We start from the raw sequence: 23,213 nt of genomic DNA, 5'->3' as shown, positions 1-23,213 counted from the left end.
CCAGCAGTGGCAATTTATAGCTTGGTTGTTTGTGTTCTCAGGAGGTCCAAATGCCACCTTAAGAAGCTGCAGTGTGCGGAAACAGATGTGCAGTGTGACTGAGACCAAAATGGGTTGACGATGACCTATGTGAAAGCAAGCGATTACATTTTGGTCTGCGTGGCAGCTGACACCGGTTTGTATTTAGATATGTGACTGCTGGGAACACTGTGTCCTTAAAGCTCTGTTTAAACACGGGCCAAGACATTTGTCTCCTGGACTAATTATTTTACCACCCTTCTATGGCAAGTATCACTATTTTTTTTTTTTTTAGAAAAAAGAGTGTGAATGTGTAGGCACACACACAAGCACACGTTCCCACTGTGCTGTGTAAAGTTACAGCAAGTACTTTAAACCTTGGGCACAGCAGGCGAAGGTTGGCAAAAGCTCTAGAATGCCCGCCTAGCAGGATTGTACCACTTTCTCGATCAGGTGCCTGGGAACGAGACAAGGCCACAGGCCATCAAATCATAAGCTGTCCCCGCAACGCTTCTGGCTCAGGTTTTTTTCCTTCCTTGTCTCTCCCCACCCCGCTTTCTTTCTCTTAGCAAGCTTCAACCAATTTGAAAGTGTTTGCTTCCACAAGGACACATTTGGAAGAGTGAAGAACAACACAATTTACCCAAATGCGGAATGAAATGAAGGAACCAGGCACCTTGCTCAAGCTAGATATCAGAATTTGCATAAGCAGTTTTCCTAACAACAGAGGTGCTATTCGGAACAAAATAAATTGCTTGTATTGTGTGCGAGGGTCCAAACCCTGACCACGTGTGTGATTGCTTCCCCACGCCTCTGCTTCTTAAGGACACCTAGAGAGTCCTGCTGAGAGGCTCAAGTTCATGGCCCTCTGCAGGTAGAACTAAAAATGGAAATGGTTTCTTTATTTATTACTTACTTTAATTATTTATGTATAGGTGGACCTAAAAAAAATTAGACTATTGTTTACACAGGAATCTTCAACATCTCTATTTGGCTATTCAGATACATTCATCCAAAACATTTGAAATACACATGAGGTTGTTCCAGGATTTTCTAGTAATTCTTTTGTCTCCTTCTTGTTTTTTGTTTGCTTAATATTAGCTGACACTTATCACTCTCATCTGAAGATGTAGCAAAGGACTCAGTAACCAGAATCCTGGATCTCTTTCGAAACATTTTAATTACAGTGTTTAGAAACTTCCCCATTTCAACAAAGTTTGCTACCCAAAATCTGCATTTATTTCTACTTTTCCTGTTGGACTGAAGTCAAGGTGTTGTTGGTCTATCTGGTAAATTCAACCCCCAAGATAACATAATCACATACATTCATTTCTCAGGGACCTTGGCAGTTCTTATCTCCTTGCTTTTATGATCTCTTACAAACAGCCAGGAATAGCAAGCTGCAGCCTGTTTGCAAAGCCCTCTTAGTCCGAACCTCGCCTTCTCCTCTTTTATCACACGGCGATATTCCACAGCTAAATTCTACTCGCCACAGCAAAATTTGCTCTGAGCTGCATTTTAGAACAAAGTATTCTCTGTGTATATGGAACATATCAAATGTGCCATAAAGGACAATTATCATTTCAATAAACTTCCTATTAATAGAAGGTGGTGGGTATGCATTGCTTAGATTTATTGATATGCTGCCCACTGTACATGAGAGCCTAGATCTACCGAGTTCACGGTCATCAGCGTCTCAGACAAGCCTCTCTGCAGGTCACATGGCCCTGGTTCCTCTATGTGCTTTGCTCAACTTGATTTTGCCACTATATCACCTAGAACATTAAACACAATGCTCAAGTTCTGTGTTAAATCACAATTGTTTCCTAGTAAGTGTTCCAAGCTACCCATTTTTATTAACAGTTATTTATTAAATCCTTAATAACATAGATAAAATAGTTAGTTAATTTGTGTGTTGAGCCATGGATGTTAATTTGTAAACATAATAACATACTGCAATCATTTGCATAATAGCATTTTAATCTTTTTAGTAAAAGCTGTAATTCCCTACAAAGTACACTGCAGTAGAAACTAAGTGACTATTGGTAATAATACAAAAGGCCTTAAAATTCTGATCCTATTATAGTGTTGGAACATACCCAAACTGCTTCCATAATCTCTGAAATGTTACTGTTCTCTGATTTAGGTGTCTGTGTCAAGAATAAAAATGAAGTATAACTGCTAGCAGTCGACTATTTTCTAAATGTAATTTAGTATTCACTAAGCACCAGCACTTTGCAAATAGCTCTGAGGCTTTCCTTCAAAGTTCAGAGCTCCAGCTATGCCTACTGAGTGAGGAACTCCAAGGAACTCACTCTTGACTCTGTTATGCTAAAGACAGCGCTCTGATAAGTCATGCGGATTGGGGCTGGGGAAGGGCATCGGCCACCAAGGATTTGGTGGCTGGGTCTGCTCCTTCCTCCCTGCCCTACCCGCCTGCTTGGACTTCCTTGAACTGACTGTCATAAAGCAGAAGTTTGGGAGAGAATGAAAAAGTAGGAGAAACACTTAAGGAAGGTATTTCTGGGGGAAAAAAAAAAAAAACCCAGCTCTTTGGGGGATTGGTCTCTAGATCCCATGAACACCAATCACAAAACTGTCCCGGAAAGAAAAAGAAGGTAGTTGTTTAAAAGTCAGGTCAGGCCAAGTCATTGTACACAAGATCTGGTAATTCATTAATCTATCCTGCCACAAACCTTGAATGAATAACTTGCAGTAGTAATGGAGATGGGCAGGTCTACAAAGTATTAGTGTTTAGAATCTGAAAGTATGCAATTGTTACATTATTTTGGAACAGAAAAGGCACAAAGATATTGCCTATCATTGTTTAGGGACAAATGGTGTCATGGATAAGAAGTCATTTGTCTTCGTAAAATGTTGCCCTTGCCAAGAATGTGAATGTGTATTTCATTGTGTATCTCTCTTCCCTTTCCCTCGCTCTCATTCTAGCTGCTTATAATTCAGCATCTTTGGCAGGCTACAGTAAAACAGACTATATTCAGCTTTGCTTTCAAACGGTAGACCTGTGTGTACACCGTCTTGGAAGTAACCTGAGAGGTTAAAGAAAAAGGGGGGAAAACGGCCCTTACAAAATGGTTTTACACCACAGGCAATTCATTTTATAAAGCCCACAATAAAAGTTTTCACTGCTAAATGAATAGGCACATAATTATAGGGACAAATTAACCTCATTAAAAATGTAAAGTCTTGGGTAGGGAGCAGAGAGGGAAAGATGTGGTTTAACCAGGCAGTCTTTAATGTTCATCTTTTTATCTGCTTTGTGTGTTGATCTCACTCCGAGGTGAACCATCTGCTGGGCTGAGTCTCCACGACAATGCACACAGATACGGGACAGGGGCAAACAGACGCAGCATATGCATAAGGTTACCACACAAGCACACACGAGTGCTGTACAAATAGGATGTCCCTTGCAGCATCCTGATTCCTGATTCCTGCGATGTAGACTAATATCTTTGAAGGAAATCAAGAGGCAATGAGTCACTCTTCGCCTGAATCCTCTCCACGTTTTTCTCCTCCTGAACGTGGGTCTCCACGTTTCTGGCTTCAAAGACATCCAGCTGGAGTCATTTTTATTTAGAAGACCTATTGGAGAGTCCAGGAGGTGGAGAAAGCCTAAAATAGGCTCCTAAAATGGCTCACCTACCTGTTGGAGTGCCCAGTGTATCTGATACAAAGTGGTTGGTCTTTGCCCAGAAAAACACAAAATAGCATGTCCTACAATCACTGTGCCTAATTAAACATATAGATTCTCACTTTTCGAGTTGCAAGTGGCTAAGAACTGGATCGACTTCCTTACAAAACAGCAGCCAACCTCATCTCTTGTAACCACACCTACATTCACAAAAGCAGCCGCCAAGGAACTTAGTCAGTCATGGTGCAAGATGGTCATGGAACGAGCATCCTGCGACCTGCTGTTTGTTCACCCGGGCTGATGCCAACAGACTCACTGCAGTGGGTCCGGGCTCCCGAGCCCCATTTCTCCAGTGGTCAGCACAACAGTGGAGAAGAGACAGGGTGATAAACCAGATGTTCCCACAGGAAGGCAGATGTTATCAAACCAAGAAGTCTAAAACAGTCGTTACTGGAGGTGGGACACACACACACACACACACACACACACGCACAACTGCTCAGACTCCCTGCAAGATGAGCCGAGGGTAGAATGTGCAGCTAAGGCGGCACTGGGGCTGGGTCCGATTGTGGCTTCCCGGTTTGTGACTCTCCGGGATGAACATCTAGCTGATTTATACCCAGAATTTGGAATTTTGTGGTAGGCTACAAATGCAAAGATAAGTACAACATAAATTTTTAAAATACTCCATAAGTCTCCATGAGTTTCAACATTCTTCAATGTTCTTATGTTATAGCCAATTATTTCCCCACTTAAATGGCTATTATTCTCTTCCTTGAAATCTATGTTCTTCGTAAGTGTCATTACCAAGTGTGGCAAAAGTCTGGTTGTGGGCCATAAATTTAATTTAAATGACAAACATTTATTGATTGCAAATGGGAAATTCCAGAAATCTTGAAAGAGCGATTATTGCAAATCAACTCAGTCTCTCCACACAACAAAGGAGAGTTTATTCCCTGATGATTTAATCAAGGTGAGATGGTTTGTGTGCAGTTTTTTTCCCCTCTGTTTGTTTTGTTAAAATTCCAAGAGGTTTGCCATTCATAGAGAAGTCTGTCTGACCGTGCATGCAGTCAGAAGCAGGAATTCATTACCATGGAAGGCTGCAGAATTTTTTCCAAGGAGACAAGTGAGAAAAAGCAGACACCACGTCAATTGGTGGCTTGGGTTAACTGTGTTCTGCCCTGAGGCGGCAGGGAGATGGAGAGCCCCTTTGGGAAACAACTCACAAGTCTGAGAAAGTCCTGCAGCTCCTGGAGGTGGGCAGAAACTTAACCAGGGAGGTGGCCATGCCGCTCCGATTCTCTTCAGAACGTTTGTGAGTTAACATTCTTTTCACCTCCCTGCCTGACCTAAGCCACACTCACTGGGGCTGATGGAATTTTCCTTCAAGGTGTTTCGAGTCTCTGTTCCCTGGACAGCATCCCTTCGGCTGTCACCTTGTCCCTTCTCTGCACCTGCATCGCACTGGGTTGGGACTGTGGCTGGGCCTGCTCTCCAACTCCCCTCCTTTCTGCTTGTCCACAGTTCACGCAGCTACCAGAATGATCACTCTGCATTACTATCTCCATTATATGGTTCCGCTGCGTTCAAAAGCATCTCTAAAGACACCCTAATTCCCTCCTGCCATGTCAGCTGGGTTCTCCTAGCCAGCTTATACTTCGTACCCACCCTCAATCCAAATGTATTACCACTCCTGTGTTCCCATTAATGTTTATTTTCATTTGAGTAAACCAAGCTCCTTGTCTCCTTATACCTTCTATGAAAACACTTCACGCTCATTATCTTATCAACCTTAGTGATATTATTCTTGCCAGTTCCCCCTCAGCTAGGACACACACACACTCAAACACACAGACATCCATGCACACACACAGTCTTGCAATGTTTGCCAGTGATTAATTCATATAGAATATGTAAATAACCCTGTGTGTACAGACATGAACATTGTTTTACAATTGGTTAAAAGATCTGAATACATACATGCACACGTATGTATGCATATAGATGCACAGTCTCACATTGTTTGCTAATTGTTTTTGCATGTCTTCACTGGGCCTCCCAAACTTTTTTCTTTAGGAAACAGACCTTTTGTGCTTTATAGGTAATGCTCACATTATCTCCCGCAATCCATACCAGTAGTAAACACGTGACTGTCAACTCATTCATTACACTGCAAATATTTACTGAGCGCTTTGCTTTCCGCTGTTTTCTAAGAAAATGCCTAGGAAAATGTCACTGAATGAGGTTCCAAGCTTGCAAAATGCTCACAGTCCATGGACTAGCCAAGATTGCCTTCTAACGTTTTGATAAGTATAGAATATGTGCCCATTTCAGGAAAAGAAATAGAGTAGAACTGAAAGTCTAAATTAGACATGTAAGATCTCTATTTCCACCAAGTGACCAGGCATTCTTGAAAGCCTTTCCCCTTCACTCCCTTGGTGGCAGACAGAGGGGACCTCATGGACAATTCACAGGTCACTGCCCCCCACTTTTTATCCTATAAAAGTTCACTGTATCTGACCTTACAGAGAGTTCGAGTAATTATCTAACGTGAGCACTGTCTACAGCTGTGAGCCTTTCTCCTCCCATTGGCAAAGGCAGGCTTGAGAATATTCTATGAGTAATGAGCTAGAGATAACTACATTCTCATTTGCCGTGTTCTAAAGAACCCCAAGTAGCTGCATTCTTAAGTAACAGATGAATGAATGAAAGATGCCCACTAAAGCAGATGTTAGAATAAAGCAGGGACAAGGTGGCCCATAGTGACCCAGAAGGGGCAACGTGCTATTTAACCCCATGCCACCTACCTCCACACAGTGCCATGCTGAAAAACAGTCCCTTATTCTCCACCCTCAAACAAAGCACAAAGGCAACACAGGGAAGGAAGTTATGTTGCAATATTCTGAAACATAAATCTTTTCAGATGCAGCCAGTCCAGGGACAGTATCCTGTTTTCCTGGCACATGGATCAGATTCACTGGAGGGTGCATTGGTAGGCCCTGTGTCCTGTTTTTCTAAGCGGCTTCTGAAGCACATACCTGCTGACCTGCATTTACACACCCAAACACAGGTTGTGCAAGCAGAGATTGCTGTTTGTGTGTCCACCTACTCGACTAGCGTGTACATCTGCCTGTTGGCACACCTTGCTCCCCCTCAGGAATTTACTCTTTCCCAAATGGTGACATTCAGTTCCAGCCTTTTCCCTTTCTTCTAAAAATCACACCCAAATTAAACCTAGATTCCACAAATTTGGAAGAGGCCAAAAGAAGAAATTCCTATTCACTCCCTGCTGTACTCTCTGTAGCTGTGAATAGCCCTTTTTTTCTGCTTTGATGTTGAGCTCAGAAATCCTCTGTCCCTTTTTCCAGGGGTATCTTCAGTAAGTCAGGAAAAGGGGTTTACTTCTTGTGCCTTATTTTACTCTGAGACTCCGAGGTAGATAATGCTTGGCAGATCAGAGGTGGCAGAGACCGTGACTGGTTTTGGCTTGCTCAAGTATGAGGCCTTCCACAAATGTGATGAGGCAGGGTTTTGGGAACTGGAAGGAAGTAAGCACAGGTTGAAGTCCGCTGTGGGAGGTTTAAAGGCGCAGGCCCTGGGAAACGGCTCCACAGAACACGCAGCTTTGGAAGCAGCAGCACAAAGCGGCGGCTGTTCAAGGGTTATTCTGCTGCCTACGGACCTTCCTCACAGGGGAAGACACAATTTTAGAATTCCACCTAAGCCCAACATATGCTTTTTCCCCCCGTTAGAGAAAAAGATGCCTGGGTTTAGCACTAGAGGGCAAAGAGTAGAGGCATCCTGGCTGCATGCAAAAGCTGGGGAAGCCACAGCTGTTTGTCACGGTGTCGCCACGCAGGCCTTACCCTTTGCATGGACACAGAAGAATGGCTTCTGTGACTTCAGAGCCAACTGTTAGGGGGACCTACCTAAACAGTCACTTCTGCTGTCTGTCACTAACAGAATTCCTGACGTATCAATCTCAAGGTCCTGGGTGTCTTACTTATTTTTTTATGGCTCCTAATTCTTCTTACCCTATATCTTCAACTACATTTTCTCTCAGAAATCTGACCAATTCACCTTCAGTGTTTTCTGAAGGGGATTTCAGCAGCTTTTTTTTTTAAATGTAGGGCTTCTCGAATGTAGCTTCGTTGTCAAGTGTGGCCAAATATTTCTGCGCTGTGGCAGCTGTCCTGTGCATTGTAGGATATTTAGCAACATCCCTGGTCTCTCCCCCATCTATGCCAGTAGCACTCTCTGGCCCCCATCCCAATGATGAAACATGTCTTTACACATGGACAAATGTCCCCTCAGGAGCAAAACTGTCCTTAGGTGAGAACCCCTGGTTTAAAATGACCTAAAGATAGATTAAAGTAAATGAACCTTCTGTCTTACAGCATCAAAAACAATTCTGTCGGTGGCAGGAAGCTATGCAGGAAAACACACAGGGGCATCTTTGTGTAGATTAAGCATCTATAGCAAGCTCACCAGTCACTGAACCAAGTCACCCAAAGCTGTCAATGAGGAGCACCTGGTGCAGGTGCTGCAACATGACGCGTGGAGACACAAGGTCAAGGAGAAAGTGGTCTTCCCCTAAGGCAGCCCACCAGGCAGGACTGACTACCTCACCATGTCTGACCCCCCCTGCCCCCACCGCACTGCCTTTTGTTTACTCCCCTAACCGTCATCCGAAATGCATGGCATTTGCCCAATATGGAGCTGCTGATTTTTAGATAAGAGGTCTATAGAGATGGACATTTTCAAAAGTACTGTTTATTTAATGCAGCATGACTTAAAATGGATCTGTAACCTGACAAGTGTACTGAATGAGGAATGTTCAATTCACCAGTTCTAACCAGCCAAGTCCTCACATGAACTTTCTGAGACCCGGCTGAGAAGCCTGGGAAAGTGTCAATAACCACAAACCTTCAGCATTTCCTCCACATCTTCCTTCTCCCCAGCCCCACCCCCACCACCTGGAGGCCTCTTCTAATGCCTGGGTCATGCTCTGCACATTTTCTAAAGTCACAGCCATCGGCAGAACCCACGGCCACCCCCGCTGACCAGCTATCCCTGCTCATGTCAACCAACACTGGAAGGACAGATTCTGTTCTATTTTTAAATATATTGAGCAAAGAAGCAGCTTGATATGTCTTTGTCAAGGATGGCTGTCACCCAAGCTCACTGTTACTCTATTTTTAATCAATGATATCGGCAGTGAAGTCAAATAAATTTGGGGTTCACCCCCTGGGCCTATATTTGTCAACTGTGTGATTGGGGGAAAGCCACTGCACCTGTTGGGGACTCAGTGTCTGCATGTGTGAAATGGGAACGGTGACACCAGCAGCCAAACAATAGGCTGTTTTGAGGGGTGAGAGAGGTGACACACACGGGGCACACGTACTCCAAAATGCTGGCCACGCTGCGAGCACTATTACTGCTGTTCACACGACTCTAGGGCCATTCCGCTCATTATTCAGCCAGCACTTGTACGTGCTGGTGGCTGGGAACACGCAGTAAACATTGTACAACTGGCCTTCCTAATGACTCAGTAAGCATTTATTCAGTGTCTTTTATGTGCTGGATGCTGGAAAAACTCAAGAAATATTGTAAAATTGGCCTTAGTGACTCAAGATTTGAACCAAATAACACTGAAGTATAAGAAATATCTCTATTGGCGGACAAAAAAAATACATTTAAAGTGCTTTGTATGGAGCCCAGCAACTGGTAGATGATGATGATGGAGCTGGTGGTCGGGATACTGAAAAGTGGTTGGTTTGGCAACTTTCATTCACTTCACTTGCCAGAGTCCTCAATGTTTGTCCCTACACGAAACCACTTATTTTTGAGTAACTGAGCACTGATTATGTGAGAAAGAACTTTCTTTCCTCAAAGTAATGCCAAAGGGTAAGCTTATAATAAGGCATAAGAGTATGGAACTTGGGAGTTAATTTCCACAACTGAAAGGTGGATAAATTTTGACTAATTTGTAAGTAATTATTAGAAGTGTTGGGTTTGAAGTTCCAAGATATATAGAAATCAGAGGTATAGATTAAAAATATGATAATAAGTTGCTCACCCACTTTGCAAAATAAATCAAGGTAGACATCTAACCACTTGGTTAATAAAACATGCCTTCTTGTATGTTAATTTATATTAGGCACCATTTTCTGTGGGAATTAGGGATAAACAGGTTTAGACATTTGCTCTTCTTTGTCACTAATTCTTTCACAATCCCTTAGTATTTCAACATAGTTTAATGCACTGTGTTGTGAGTCCTTAGCCCCTTCTTTCTTAAAAAAAAAAAAAAAAAAAAAAATCACGGTTTTCCAAACCTTGTTTTTCACAAAAGAGGAAGTGCCAAGTGCCTTATTGTTACACAAAGTCTTCTGAGGAAAGCAAAGTAAGAAGCCATTATGCTTTCAGGCCAATAATCATGTTGGTCTGGACCCAGCCAAGTTCAATGAGAAATTAATTTACACCAAGGGGTGTCCTTACCTCAAATATGTTTGAAGGCTCATTGTTGTACTGATTGGATATTATTTCTGATTGGTCACTGCACCACTTGAGTCCACCCAGAAAGCTGTCTGTATCCAAGTCGTTCACGTCTAGTTCAGAAAGGTCAAGTTCAGGAAGATCTGGGCAAAGAGGCTGGTCTTCACCAACCAGAGCAGCACACTGCAGGAGGCAGGAGGAAAAAAAAGCTTTCATTAACTTCAGGAATTTATTAAACTGCAACAGCATGTGATACGAATTAAGCCTGGTTAATTCAACGACACCACCAAAGCTGGTTTCCAGGGTTTCAGTCACTAGAAAAAACATCCTAAATTCTTTAACGCACTTTGCTCCTGAAAGATACTTTGCCTGATCCATTCAATCCAAAATTCTACCTCTGAATTCATGCTTCCATGAAGCTGTCTTTGATTCTTCCTGTTAGATTTGTCTGTGACTCTTTTCTTAAAGATTTTATTTATTTATTTCCAGAGAGAGGGGAAGGGAAGGAGAAAGAGAGGGAGAGAAATATAAATGTGTGTGTGCCCCCCACTGGGGACCTGGCCTGCAACCCAGGTATGTGCCCTGATTGAGAATCGAACTGGCAACACTTTGGTTTGCAGGCTGGCACTCAGTCCACTGAGCCACACCAGCCAAGGTACGCCTGTGCCTCTTTGATAGTCAGTACTTACTAAGTTTCAAATTGTTTTCTGGTTAACTATATGTGAAATTTCACCCTACCCTTAGAGTATAATCCCATTGAGGGAGGGATACAAATTTGATTTTACTTTGGCCTTGACATCACACAAAACAGACACAAAATAAACAACGGCTAAATGAAAAATAGAACATGAGAACTCTCCCAGGAAAACTTTCTCCATGTACGCTTCTTTTAGCCATCATAATCCATATAATTCATTTAGCAACTAATGGTGCAAAGTCATCTAACTCGTTCATGGTTCTCTTGAATTGTGATTTAAATCTTTTAGTCTCACTTGACTTTTCATGAACTTCTGAACTGCATCTCAAATAGGTCAAAATCAAATGCCTTGCGATGAAAGACAAAAATCGTCTTTTTAAAAATAATTTTTCTATTTTTCACTATGTTTAACATGCAAATCGTGTCTGTGTGTGTGTGTGTGTGTGTGTGTGTGTGTGGCTGGGATCATCTGACATGTGGAAAGAAAGTCGAGGTAGCACATTTTTACCATTTATTCCTAAACTAGAAGTGAATTGAAAGGGACTTTTCTTTGGCATTTTAAAAATGATTTTGATGTATGGATAGGTTTTATAATATGCTTTGCTATGGCTGGGCTGCTCGTCACCAAGGCTATCCCAGACTGGCATTGTCTTTCACCTCCTTGCCTGGAATAGGTGGTCTTTTAACCGTCCCACACTGTGGCTTTTGGAGGAAGGTGGACACCCTTACCAAAAAAGTGGTCTTCTAATCTCAAACTGGCTACCTGGCTGCTGATTCCTCACTGCATCCTGTGAAGAACCCCACAGAAACTTTCTACGGCAGGGATCTCGTGACGCCAGAGACATGGGACCTTATCCACCCACACGCCAAACTGTCTCCATCAGCAGGCGCCCACTCTGACGTGGAACCCTCACGGCCCTGCCTTCAGGGGTCAGGAGAGATGCTGTGGAGTCGTTCACACCCGGGCAGCAGCTGGACATAAAGCTGAAGATCCTGCTTGACATTTAGATTTTCAAGAAAACAAGTTTTATGCAGATATTGTTCTCAAGCCCCCTGTCACCCCTGGCAGGCGACATCACACAGGTCATACACAGCAGCATGATCCGAGGGTCCCACGCTGAGACACGGCTACTGGGTAATGGAGTGAGCAGTGGGGAATGGGAGTTTGCAGGGGCCTGGACATCACTGCATTGTTCCCAAAGACCACCAGGCCCCAGTGAGATCCCAAAACGCAGGCACAGAGGCCATGCAAAGAGAGGGCCAACCTCCCCATCAAAACTTTCCTTATCATGTTATTGGCCTTTCCTTTCTTATTATCTGAGTTAGGCCGAAGTTCCAGATCAGTATCCTTGACTAGATTCACAAGCAAGCAGAGGCTGGGCTGAAGAGGTCTCACACCGGTGCAATGTCCGTGGTTTGTTTTGGGTATAACACTTCCCAGTCTTCAGACTCACCCACACTGCTTACCACTAAGCACAAACACACCCTTTTAACTCTTCCGCAACGTGACCAGGTAGGAGACAAGGGGATAACTTTTTCAGTGGCACAAAAACCACTTGGATTTCATTGAGGGATAGTCCTTAAAAAAAATAAACACAGAAACAACAAAAACAGCAATAAAAATATCAAAGGGAGGAAGCGTCAGATCTCGGTATCTGGCTTAGGTTTCTACTGTGCAGAGCATAACTGAGAAGCCGGCTCTGAAACGCTGAGCGTCCCAGGAACTAACTGCTGGGCGACTTCTTGCGGCCCCTCTGTCCTTCTGACTACCCTCTCTAGGCATGGCTGGTTCAAAACCTTTAACCTTTCAGAAGAACGTATTGAGTAACTTTTGAAAACCACCAAAAGGATCTGATTGACTGGGGTTTTTTTTTGTAGTTTACGGTGCTGTTATTCACTTACGCCTTCCCTTCCCTTTCCTCTCTCTCTCTTTCTCATCTTCACTCTTAAGTTAAGGCTGAAAAATGAGCATACGCTCTTGCCCGTGTTGACATGCTAATAAAATCAGGGATTCTGCATGTGGCATTCTCCTGATCATCGAAAACACATTAGTGGCAGCAAGGGTTCCTGTTAGTCATTTCTACTTGGCCTCTGGATGATGCCAGACTTACCAGTCCGAGCCCTGTAGCTGTCCTCGTCTGCCTTGCTGATCCTCACCGCTTCCCCACACACCTGTAACAGGTGTGCTTTCTTACAGTGACAGACCCACAGTCGCCTGGCCCTGTGCAACTCTGCCAGCTATCCCACTGCCATCGCCTGAATTTTATAATAAGATTTAAGAGGATAAAGCGGTTACTAAACACAAAAGGCTAATTATTGCATGCTATTTCACCCCAACAGACTTTTCTCTTAGCGAAGGAGCAGACAATAAATTAGCTTAACTGCACTGATGATAATGAATCATTATAATTAAGTATAATTCTCCATTAACCTTTTGGAGGTTTTTGTGCCACTGATGGTAAATTTTAAAGAGAGAGAGAAGAAAGAGTGGACTTGGCCACATTAATTATATTAATGAAAAAAAGAATCATACTTCTTTAAAAAAATTAGACAAGACAGGGAAGGGGCTAGGGCGGGGGGCAGTTAAGAACGACAGTCTTAGTGCAGTGTAGGTCCTGTCTCGTCTCTATCAATCTTAGTAACCTTATTGTACATCGCCTTCATTAAACTGTGAAACACCAGGGACTCGGTAGCTGGAGTGATACAGGCCTTTATTAACCCACGCGCTGTCCTGTCATTATGTGCAAAAGGGCGTAATACATTTTAGGATGACAGCAAACATTAATGATTCAAAAAACGAAAGCCGCCGACGCTACCTGCTGCTCGTAATATTTTAGACTGGCGGAGGTGATTCCCAGAGCTGCCGCCGCCACCAAGGCAAGGCTTCCAGCAGCTTGCTGTCTCCCGCGCCACAGAGGAGTGGCGGACCAGTCTCAGCCAACCGACAACTCAATCCCCAGATGGACAATTAGCCCGAGACCTCACCTCCTTAGGACAAAAATAAAAGGGCCCCTATCCTAAATGGTTCTGATGCTTATTTAACATGACTCCAGGAATTCCCATGATCAAAGTGAATCTGCTGGATTTCCATATGATCTAGTTTCTCAATCAACTCATAGCAGCATCAGGAATAATACTTGGGAAAATGGAACTACAGCTGCTGAGACCCACAGTGCCAGCCAGACAATCACCCGTAGGACATGCCAGCTACTCGAAGAAAATTGGGACTTTGAAGCCACTTATAACCCAGACTCAAAATAGCTACAGGACACATGAATTATCCATTTCTATCCCACCTTCCCGAGAAATCACAACGTGAGAACTGTTGCAATCCACCGGTACGGTCTGCCCAGGCAAGGAGGGCACACCAAGCCCCATTTGCAAACCCAGCAAAGAGTTAAGAATCCAGGGCATGCTTGGCTAGATAGGAAAAATGCACCCTCAGATGGCCTGGGCCAAACCATTTTCACTTTAGATGTGTATCACTGCACCACATGGACATCTTATTTAATCAAATCACGTGTGACACTCGACCCTCCCCCTTACCCTACGTGCCCCCAGCCACCCAGAGGAAGCACTCAGAGTCCTTTGCCTGGTTCATTGTTAGCAGCTCAGATCCTCCATGCACTTCAATTCGGTCCCATCTCACCAGAGTCCAGAGAAAGTTTCACTTGTTTCCCAACTTGCCCAAACTTTCCGAGAACACTGCATTGTGTGGAATGCAAACATGCCAGGCCCTCGTCGTCCCCCACCCCCACTTGTCACTCTAGACTCCAGAGATTACGCGGAAACGGCTTGCTTTCTTTGCCCTGGTATGAATTGTAGCCAGCAGAGACTGTGGAATTGATGTATTGCCGTCTATTTTTACACAAGCAGCGAGCAGCTCCACACACAGTCCTGCATAAACTCTATTCTCTCTCCGGCTTCAGGCAGCTCTCCGTGGTACAGCGAGATTTAACCATTGGCTTCCCTGCCGCAGACGCGACTGGAAAACCTGGCACCTTACTTTTTTTTTTTCCTATTTGCCAGCCAAATCTTTCAACCACATGGAGGAGTTTTAAAGGACTCAGCTTCATTGTTTTGTGAGAAAAGCGATCTAAAAGAGCCCAGCAGGATTATTTAGGATTTTTGAGTTCTCCATCTGATGAACCCAGAGACGCAGGGGGAAAAAAAATCCACGCTGGAGTCATAACTGACTCTATTTGAGAATATCCATTTTAATATTTTTATCTTCATCTTCTTATAAATAGAAATGGCATTTTTCCAACCAGGCCACTAAATACCACTGGAAAGACTTCAGCTTCTGATTCATATCAATATCTTAGAGCATAAATATTGTATATGAGTAGAAACAGAGCCAAAGGCACATGGAAAGAGTTTCCAACTGCAACAGATACGGATGACAGCAGCTAAGCTTTGATTTGCTCGTGGCATCTCAGAGCCACCTTAAAATAGCAAACTTATTGGAGTTAAGATAAGATTAAGATTCCTTTCCAAAAGCTCCCGCCTGGGCTACTTTTCTGCCTCCTCTCCTTGCCCAAGCCCTTCCCCCCTGACAGGAATAATTGCATCGTGAGGAAAGCTCCAGTCCTGGCTGCAGTGCCGAGCCCAGCCCCAGCTCACCTCGATGTCACTCCATACAGAGTCCTGGTTGCACATGTCCCACGCCATCCAGCTCCTGAATGACGCCAGTCAAGCTTTTTCAACTCCAATCCACAGTGACACTGAGCACACACTCATGCAGGCAACCAGCCCCTTACTGAGAGTGAACTGAAGGCACCTGTCTTACTACAGTCCCCAGTCACATGACAAAGCTATTAAAAAGTAGGCTGGGCTGTCACTCACCCAGCCTCGCTTCTCCTGTGCAGCTTGCTGCTCAAACTCGTGACGTCACTCAAAGGCAGCCCTCTGCCTCAGTGAAGCAACGCTTAAAAAAAAAAACGGAAAGAATAAAGAAAGAAAGAAAGAAAGGAAACACTTGGACTTTAGGAGGCTTTGAGCATCATGCTGCGATTAAAGCCAGCTTTGAATGCCACAGACTCTAAACGGAGCCCTGGCCATATAATAACTAAAATCCCCTGCAATCTTTTTTTAATTTATTTTCCTTCTAAAACAAGCAAGTGGCAAAGCTCCCTATTTCAAGACAGAGTAACTATATTCTTAGCTAAAATGTGGACTCCCTGAGGACTAGAATTCTGAGACCTCCAAGTGCACTGACTCAAGCTCCGTTTGGAACTAAAGCGAGAGCTTATCACATGATGCATTTTTTATGAGACATTTTCTAACTGGAGAAGTGTCTGAAAGCAAAGAATGGGGCATGCTTTTTTTTTTTTTTTTTGGTTTGTTTAATCAACAAAACAGCCTGTATTTGTTAAGATACAAATTCCTCCACCCAGAAACTGGCTCTCCCGGTGGTAGTAGGGAATACCAGCTCCTAAAGTGTCACTGCAGTTTGCTTTGCTCCATGTAAGGAGAACAAGCAACAAAATACCACCCTTTCGGGTCCCTTCTAAGTATTTCTACTTCTGTCCTGGTCTCCCAGAAAATAAGTGTTAGTAATGCAGCCCCTGCTGTTCTGCCCCATCAGTCGAGTTTCTGGGCTGCTTTCTCTTTCATACATGTAGCATTTCCTCTTGAACTGCTCAAGGGTGCCTTTTTGAACAAACACTGGGTTCCAATCCCAGTGCTCTGGGTGGTGCAGTTTGCATTCAAGATCAAGAATGTCCGTGGAATGAGGGAAAAATACCAACATGCTACTAGCAGAAATATTCATTTCTTTAACTTTTTTTTTTAGTGTCTACCCTGAGACAGTGAGGGCTAATGCAGGTGCAACTGTTTCATGATGATACTACATATTGAATACATAACAAACTCAAGGTACCAGACACCACTGAAAAACGCTTTTCTTAGCACTACAGCGGTGTGATTTAACCCTTCCAAGTTCCGGGGAAAGGTACATCTATTTGTGAACATATACGTTTTTATAACATCTTAAACCCAGTATCCTTTTCAAAAAAAGCTCAATTATTTTACTTGATAATAACTTATCTGAAAAAAATCCCCCAGGTATTTAAAAATTGTTAAAGCACTATCGACTCAAATTCCTATTCTTTTAAGGTTAATTTAACGTGTCCTCTATTGTTCATCTCCTTGTGCATTAGAAAAAATGGTGATTTGCTCTAACACATATTTGAAATGAAAAGTTGCTTAAATATTAAAGTGAAAGAAAAGGAAACCAAAAGGATCCCCCCAAATGACAGTCTGCTTCTTCTTCCAGACCACAAATACTATAAGAGACCTGTGTGCTCCGATACCTGCCACAAGTTGCTAGTAAATTCCTGAATAATGTGATGATATTGACAGTTTGTCATTACTGGACAGAAAAAGATGGCCTAGAGCTTTGACACTTGAAGTCAGCCGAATACATTTCACTGGCACATTTTCCTTCTTACAAAAAGTGGAAAATTACTGTAGTGTTAATTTTCTAACTCAAGAAAGAACAGGAAAATGCAGCCTCGGGAATGCTTTCATGCCTGCAATTAGTGGCATTGCTCTGCACTCCCCACAAGGAAACACTCATTTTATTCAAAATTATATTCTGATTTAATGTAAAACTACAGTAAATTATTAAAATTCAGGGAAAAGGTCACTTGCTCTACCTTCAACACAGTCAGCTGTGAAGTAATATTGGTCCCTTGACCTAGAAGAGTTGATGTTTATTCATTATTATCAAGAGGTCCCTGAGTTGTGATAGTCTCTGATATTTTTCATTGTGTTCATCAAAGGCTAGGTATCCGTGACACACTTGTTTGTTTTTTTTAATCCTGTTCACACTTTTTAGAGGAGTTCTCTGCACTGGGGCATTTTGTATGGTTGTTTTTGATATTTTAAACCTGCTCACAGTTTCTTGTTGGGATTTTCTTATTTATATTTTTGCCACCTAACTCCTCTTTTTTATTCAATAAATCAGCACACCCAATGAAACTAGAGGTGTTTTTATATTTTTCCCCCTCACCATCACAAAGAGGGTTCGTGGGAGTGAAAACATGGAAGCATACTGTATTTTTCCCTCAATTTTCTTTTACTGTACAAACCAAAATACAAATAGATTCTTGGGACAAACTAGAGAATCCTCCACTATTTTTTAAAGTCGAAAAATTACAACTCCAAGGACCGGGCTATGGTAAAGGTCTTATAATTTGCTTAATTAGCTTTTCAGATTAAAATTTCTCTTCTGTTCGGTTTTTTCCCCCCTTTCCTCAGGAGAACATAAATTCTTAGTTGCTCACCACCAGCCTTGGTCTCTTTGGGCTTCCAGGCAGTCTGTATTCCACTGTGTTTCTGCCTTGACTATTCTCTTCCTCCTTCCCTGCAGCCCTCCTTTCATCCCTTCGACCCTGCCTCCAAGATTTCCAAACATTTAGTTTCAATCAACAAAGATCTATTGAAGCCTTACTGTGTCCACAGCAACGTATTCCAAGGACAGCCAAGAAGGCATATGACATGAACACATGGGAGCTCACAATTTTAGGGGGGAAGACAGCCCTTACACACGGAGAATAATTCGATATGAGAACAAAAAGTGATCTTTCACTCAATGTCCAGATTCCTCTTCTAAAAACACACCCTTTTTTAGGTACAAGGTCCTTTTACTAACCACAGTTCACACTCACATCGACCTCATTTTGCCTCAACAATAGAAAGAGGTATTTATTAACATCTGTTGAGTGCCCATAATGCTCCCTATCTGTACAGAACATAGAATTCATCCTGCTGGAATTTCTTCCCTCAATGGTTCAGTTAACATTTCCCAAGGCTCCTACGCTGGTAACCACAGAAGACTCTATCCTTAGAGTTAATGACAAGAGAGAAAATAAACCTTCAAGAGAGTAATTTAATTTTATAACAAAAATATCTGACCAAGTATATAATAACATTTGTATTTTCTTCTCCACTCCTGCCCAAAATAATAGGTTTGCCTACCCTCTATATTTCAGACAACTGCCCACTTCTAGAACATAAACACAATCCAACTCAAATAGCTAGGATTCAAATACACAAGTAGACAACAGCAGAGACCGCTGGTTTTGATGTTGTTATTGGGCACAGGTGAGAAGAGAGAAGAGCTATTAGTATGCATATCTTTGCCCATTTTTAATAAGCTTTCAATAAATGATAAGAATGAGTTTAAGCTAAAACTTTTCAAGGAAGAGAAGCAGAGAAGAAACATATACAGCAGACCTTGTATGAGCTAGACATTAAAATTAGTACCCAATATACCATATCTCAGTTTAGTTCTCAAAACTCTCCAAACACCATTATCTGTGTACCTATTTTACAAATGAGAAAATTAAGAGGAAGAGTGTTCGTAGCAGCTGAAAAGAGCATATAGATTCCTAAAAGCCCTTCTGGAAAGAACTAAAGTTTCAAACATAAAAATAATATTCATTCCCAATGCAAAGCACAGCAGAGACCCTGAAGTAACTTTATGTAACTGGAAACCAAGCTTCCTGGGAACACTCCCGGTCTAGAGCATTCTTCCAGAAAGGTAAGGGGTCTTCCCAGAATTGATAATATTTCCAAAGTTAATCATTACTAACAGGCATTTGCTTGCTTGCTTTCAATACCTAGAGAAGTTAATTGATCCCAATAACTCACATCATTTTCTGAGCACAGGGCCTGAGTCTCGGGGACATGTTTGGGCTGAGACTGCACAGGGCACAGAAGTTAGTGACCAGGAAGGATATTAACAAAAACCTCTAGTCTGGGGGCATTCTAAAATCAAATCTTAGTTTACACAAAAGCACCCTTGGGGAAGCAAAAAGAGAGTCGTGGGCAGTGTTAATGCCTCCCAGCATCCATCTATCTATTTATTTTTCATAAACCAGAGGTGATAGACAACCTCAGTAACAATCTCTCATCTCCAATAAATCCTCCAGCAGACCAGCTCTATGCCAGTGGGTCTGCCTGTATTTTAATGTGAATCTCAAAATCTGCTTTTGGCATTTTTCACATTAAAACAAAAATAATGTGAAAATTAATCCGAGTTGTACTCAATTGGACTAATCTAAACATAAAGCAAGCAGTCTGCTTATTAGGCCCACAGATAAGAGATTTTTTAAAAGCATGGCTAAAATCTGATTTTGTCTGAAGTTTAACTGCTGTATTTGTGCATCTATAGACATTTTCATTTACCTTAATTATTTCAGGTTATTTCATCCTGCATGCAGTGAGTTATTGATTATTTAGACAAGGAACATTCAATAGGATTATTTAGCAATGTTTCTTTACAAAAACTGAAAATAAAGCACATCACATTTTATTAAATTTGGTGCTATTTAAAAATTTAAAGTGCTACTGAACCTTAAAAACTTAGTTCATTTACTAAAAAAAAGATATTTTATCCTCCAGCTGAAGTTAGTAAGGTCCATCCAGAAAAACACTGAGGTACACAAATAATTAAATTTAAAATAATACCTATTTGTCAAATACTTCCCCCTGGTACTTATTTCTAGAGCTTGGGTCTTCATGAGTTTGTTACCTTGATTTTAGGGAAGAAAATAATCTTTTCCAACTAGTCTTAAAATGGAAGACTTAAATAAGCAAAGTACTTTTTTTGTTTTTGTTTTTGTTTCAGTTTTTGTTTTCTAATCCCACCAAACAAGCCTTGGAAAGGTTTTGGTCATTTGGCTTTTCTTTCTGTTGCAGATAGATTTTTCCAGTGCTTTGATATTTGACTTTCACTCTAGCAGGGACAAAATATATCCTAAAGACATAATGTGGAAAGAAAATAAACTCACAGTTTAAGAAGCAATTAGCTTAAGGTTTAGCTAAATCTTGTGATGACATATAAAATCTTACTTTATGTTTGCTGGCCCACATGGACACGGGATTTTGAAACAGAATCCTTTACCCAGAAGACCATGTTTAAGGCTACCTCCACACTTACAGCTCAATCAAAAATAAATGTTAAATGCTGCTGGTGCAATTATAAATGGGTATACAGTGTTCTAGAAGAAATATGTATGAAACGTGTTTAAAATGGGCATGCCTGTGAACCCAGAAACTCTAATTCTAAAAATTCATCTTTGAGAAATAACAAAGGGATATGTGCAGAGATTCAGGGTGTGAGGGTTGCCAGTGCTACATTATTTACATTACTGAAAACCAGAGAGTAGTGCAATGCCCGACAATATTGACCTTGTTGGGTAAATTACAGAGCAGTGTATTTATTCATACACACATATTCACTGAGTATGCCCCATGATATCATTAAAACTGTTGTAAAACTATGTAGTAGCATAATGAGAAAACCTTCAAAATATATTAAGATTTCAAGTTGTTTGAAGACAGTATAATAACAAATTTACATATAAAAACATACACTCAGAAAGAAAGAAGAGGAAAGAAGATAAGGAGACTAACAAGATGTTAGTAGTGGCTGATGGACATTATAAGTAATATTTAGTTTTCTTTGTGTTTATGTGCCTTTCTATAATTCTTAAATGTTCTGTGATAAACATATACATATCCTGCATTTAAAAGAAAGCCATTTCTCTCTACCTCAGTGAGTCCATCAGCTACTCCACTCAGGACACAAGGGTCCTGCGCGACCCTGGAAGAAGTACCTGCCCGGCACTTAGAACCCCTCTGAGCCCTGAATTATGGGGAGAGGAGAGGTATCAACCTCTGTGAGCTTGCCTCTGAGATGGGCTTATGCCCCTGACCCTTATGGGCCACTACCATCTAATCTTTGGTTCTCAACTTGAAATTTTATCAATGAAGTTAAATAAACTTTCCAGCCAAAAATGTAAGCATCCTTGGTAGAGTTAGGGGCATTTCAGTTATGTACACAAAAGCATCTATCTGTGAGTCGCATTTTTTTTCTTCCCTTCTAGCATCTAATAAAGTTCACAAACACATGCCAAGGGGGTAGAAAATAGTAAGTGCTTTAAGAATGTCATGGTTAAACATTTAAGAAAATTTCCCAAGAAGGGATTTTGTCAACTGGGGAAAAGGAAGGGCAGCCTGAAAACGCTCAGGGAAGAGCTGGGGGAGCTGTTGGCCCTGCCAGGGGATGACTGAAATTCACCGGCTAAGGAAAATGCAGTCCAAGTTTCAAGCCAGTGACTTGCGAGTGAACTTCTGGAACACAGTCTGTTCCTAAATGTGGAGCAACCTATATATATGCTGTCACATTGCAGCCCAGTTCTCAGGCAGAAAGCTCATTCTGGGCCCTCCAAATATCACATGAAAGGTGACCCACCCTCCCTCCTGTGGAAGGCTGGCTATAGCCACAGGAAGACAGGCTTTACTATTGTATTAGCCTCTTCGAGTTAGTGATCCTGCAGTTTCATGGGCTTTGCCTGCAAATCACTCATCCTATGCTTGGGTGATCATTATTTTGACCATTAAGACTTTTTGTAAGAAGACAGTTAATGAGGCTGGAAGCAAGGCCAAGTTCATGGGATATAAAGTGATCACAGAGGTTCAACCTTATCTGATAAGTAGAATAATTTTGTGGATCTTGATTCAGCACAAAAGAGAAGAAAAAGAATAGTGGGAAGAATATGGGTCCACATGTAGGTTTGTCACTGGCCCACAATTCCACTTTGGGCAATTCACTTAATGGTTCTGAGCCTCAGTTCCCTTATCTGTAAAAGGAAACAGCCAGATTCAACTAGATCTAAGATTTCTGCCAACTTTCACATGCAACACTATGTCAGCCCTGACAGAGACAGGCCACTTGGGAAGACCTCTTTGTGAAGGCTGAATCCAAAGGTCTCATTGTACAAAAGGCACTGGAAATCAGGAAGGAGGTTCAAGAAAGGTAATGGGTGCTCAACTCTGCCCAAAGGACTGACCTTCATCAGTCTCCATGAAATATGCCTACTTCCCTGCCTCACTACACCAGAACAAGATGACAAGAGAACTCACAAAATACGATACTTTCAATGACGCAGGCTGGTGTGAGAAGACCAACTTCTATAGACCTGGGTTTCTTACAAATCCCAAGTAGCTGCCCCAGAGAAACAGTAAGCTTTCATCTTGTTTATCACTCATGTTAGTAAGTGATGCAAGTGATGTGTAAGACTAATAAATGCCTACTTACACTCTAAGGGTAAAAAAGCACACAACTAATAAGAGAGTGACCATTTACTTATGCCTGCATATGGATGCAGTGTAGCATACTAACATGTGATTTGATTTTACAACAGGTAAGAAATATTACCCAGAGAGAGAAGATTTAGAAAAAAGGATAGATCTTAAATTCAGGGTTCTGTAAATAGGAATAAGGTCTACAGCATCTGGGGAAATAAGAGCTTAAAGAGTTTTGACTCCTACCAC

The 23,213-nt window shown here is 42.0% G+C and overlaps 1 protein-coding gene across 3 annotated transcripts in view; it reads right to left on the bottom strand.

Annotated features, from left to right (window-relative positions):
- PPARGC1A (PPARG coactivator 1 alpha) overlaps positions 1-23,213 on the bottom strand; it is a 111,886-nt gene that overhangs the window by 83,488 nt on the left and 5,185 nt on the right. The window contains exons 1-2 of one of the 3 annotated variants that reach the window (XM_053672318.1): positions 15,489-15,675; positions 10,172-10,351 (exon numbers count right to left, since the gene is read on the bottom strand). In XM_053672318.1, the coding sequence (XP_053528293.1) occupies positions 10,172-10,351; positions 15,489-15,536 (228 nt within the window). In that variant the 5' untranslated portion in view covers positions 15,537-15,675. Of the gene's footprint in view, positions 1-10,171; positions 10,352-13,681; positions 13,775-15,488; positions 15,676-23,213 lie in introns of those variants that run through there. The other 2 variants (XM_053672320.1, XM_053672319.1) reach the window with 2 other exon arrangements.

Source organism: Artibeus jamaicensis, unplaced genomic scaffold (assembly GCF_021234435.1).
Source record: "Artibeus jamaicensis isolate MK-2021 breed Jamaican fruit bat unplaced genomic scaffold, CSHL_Jam_final contig_76, whole genome shotgun sequence".
NCBI lineage: Eukaryota > Metazoa > Chordata > Mammalia > Chiroptera > Phyllostomidae > Artibeus > Artibeus jamaicensis.
This window is presented reverse-complemented; position numbering and strand designations above follow the sequence as displayed.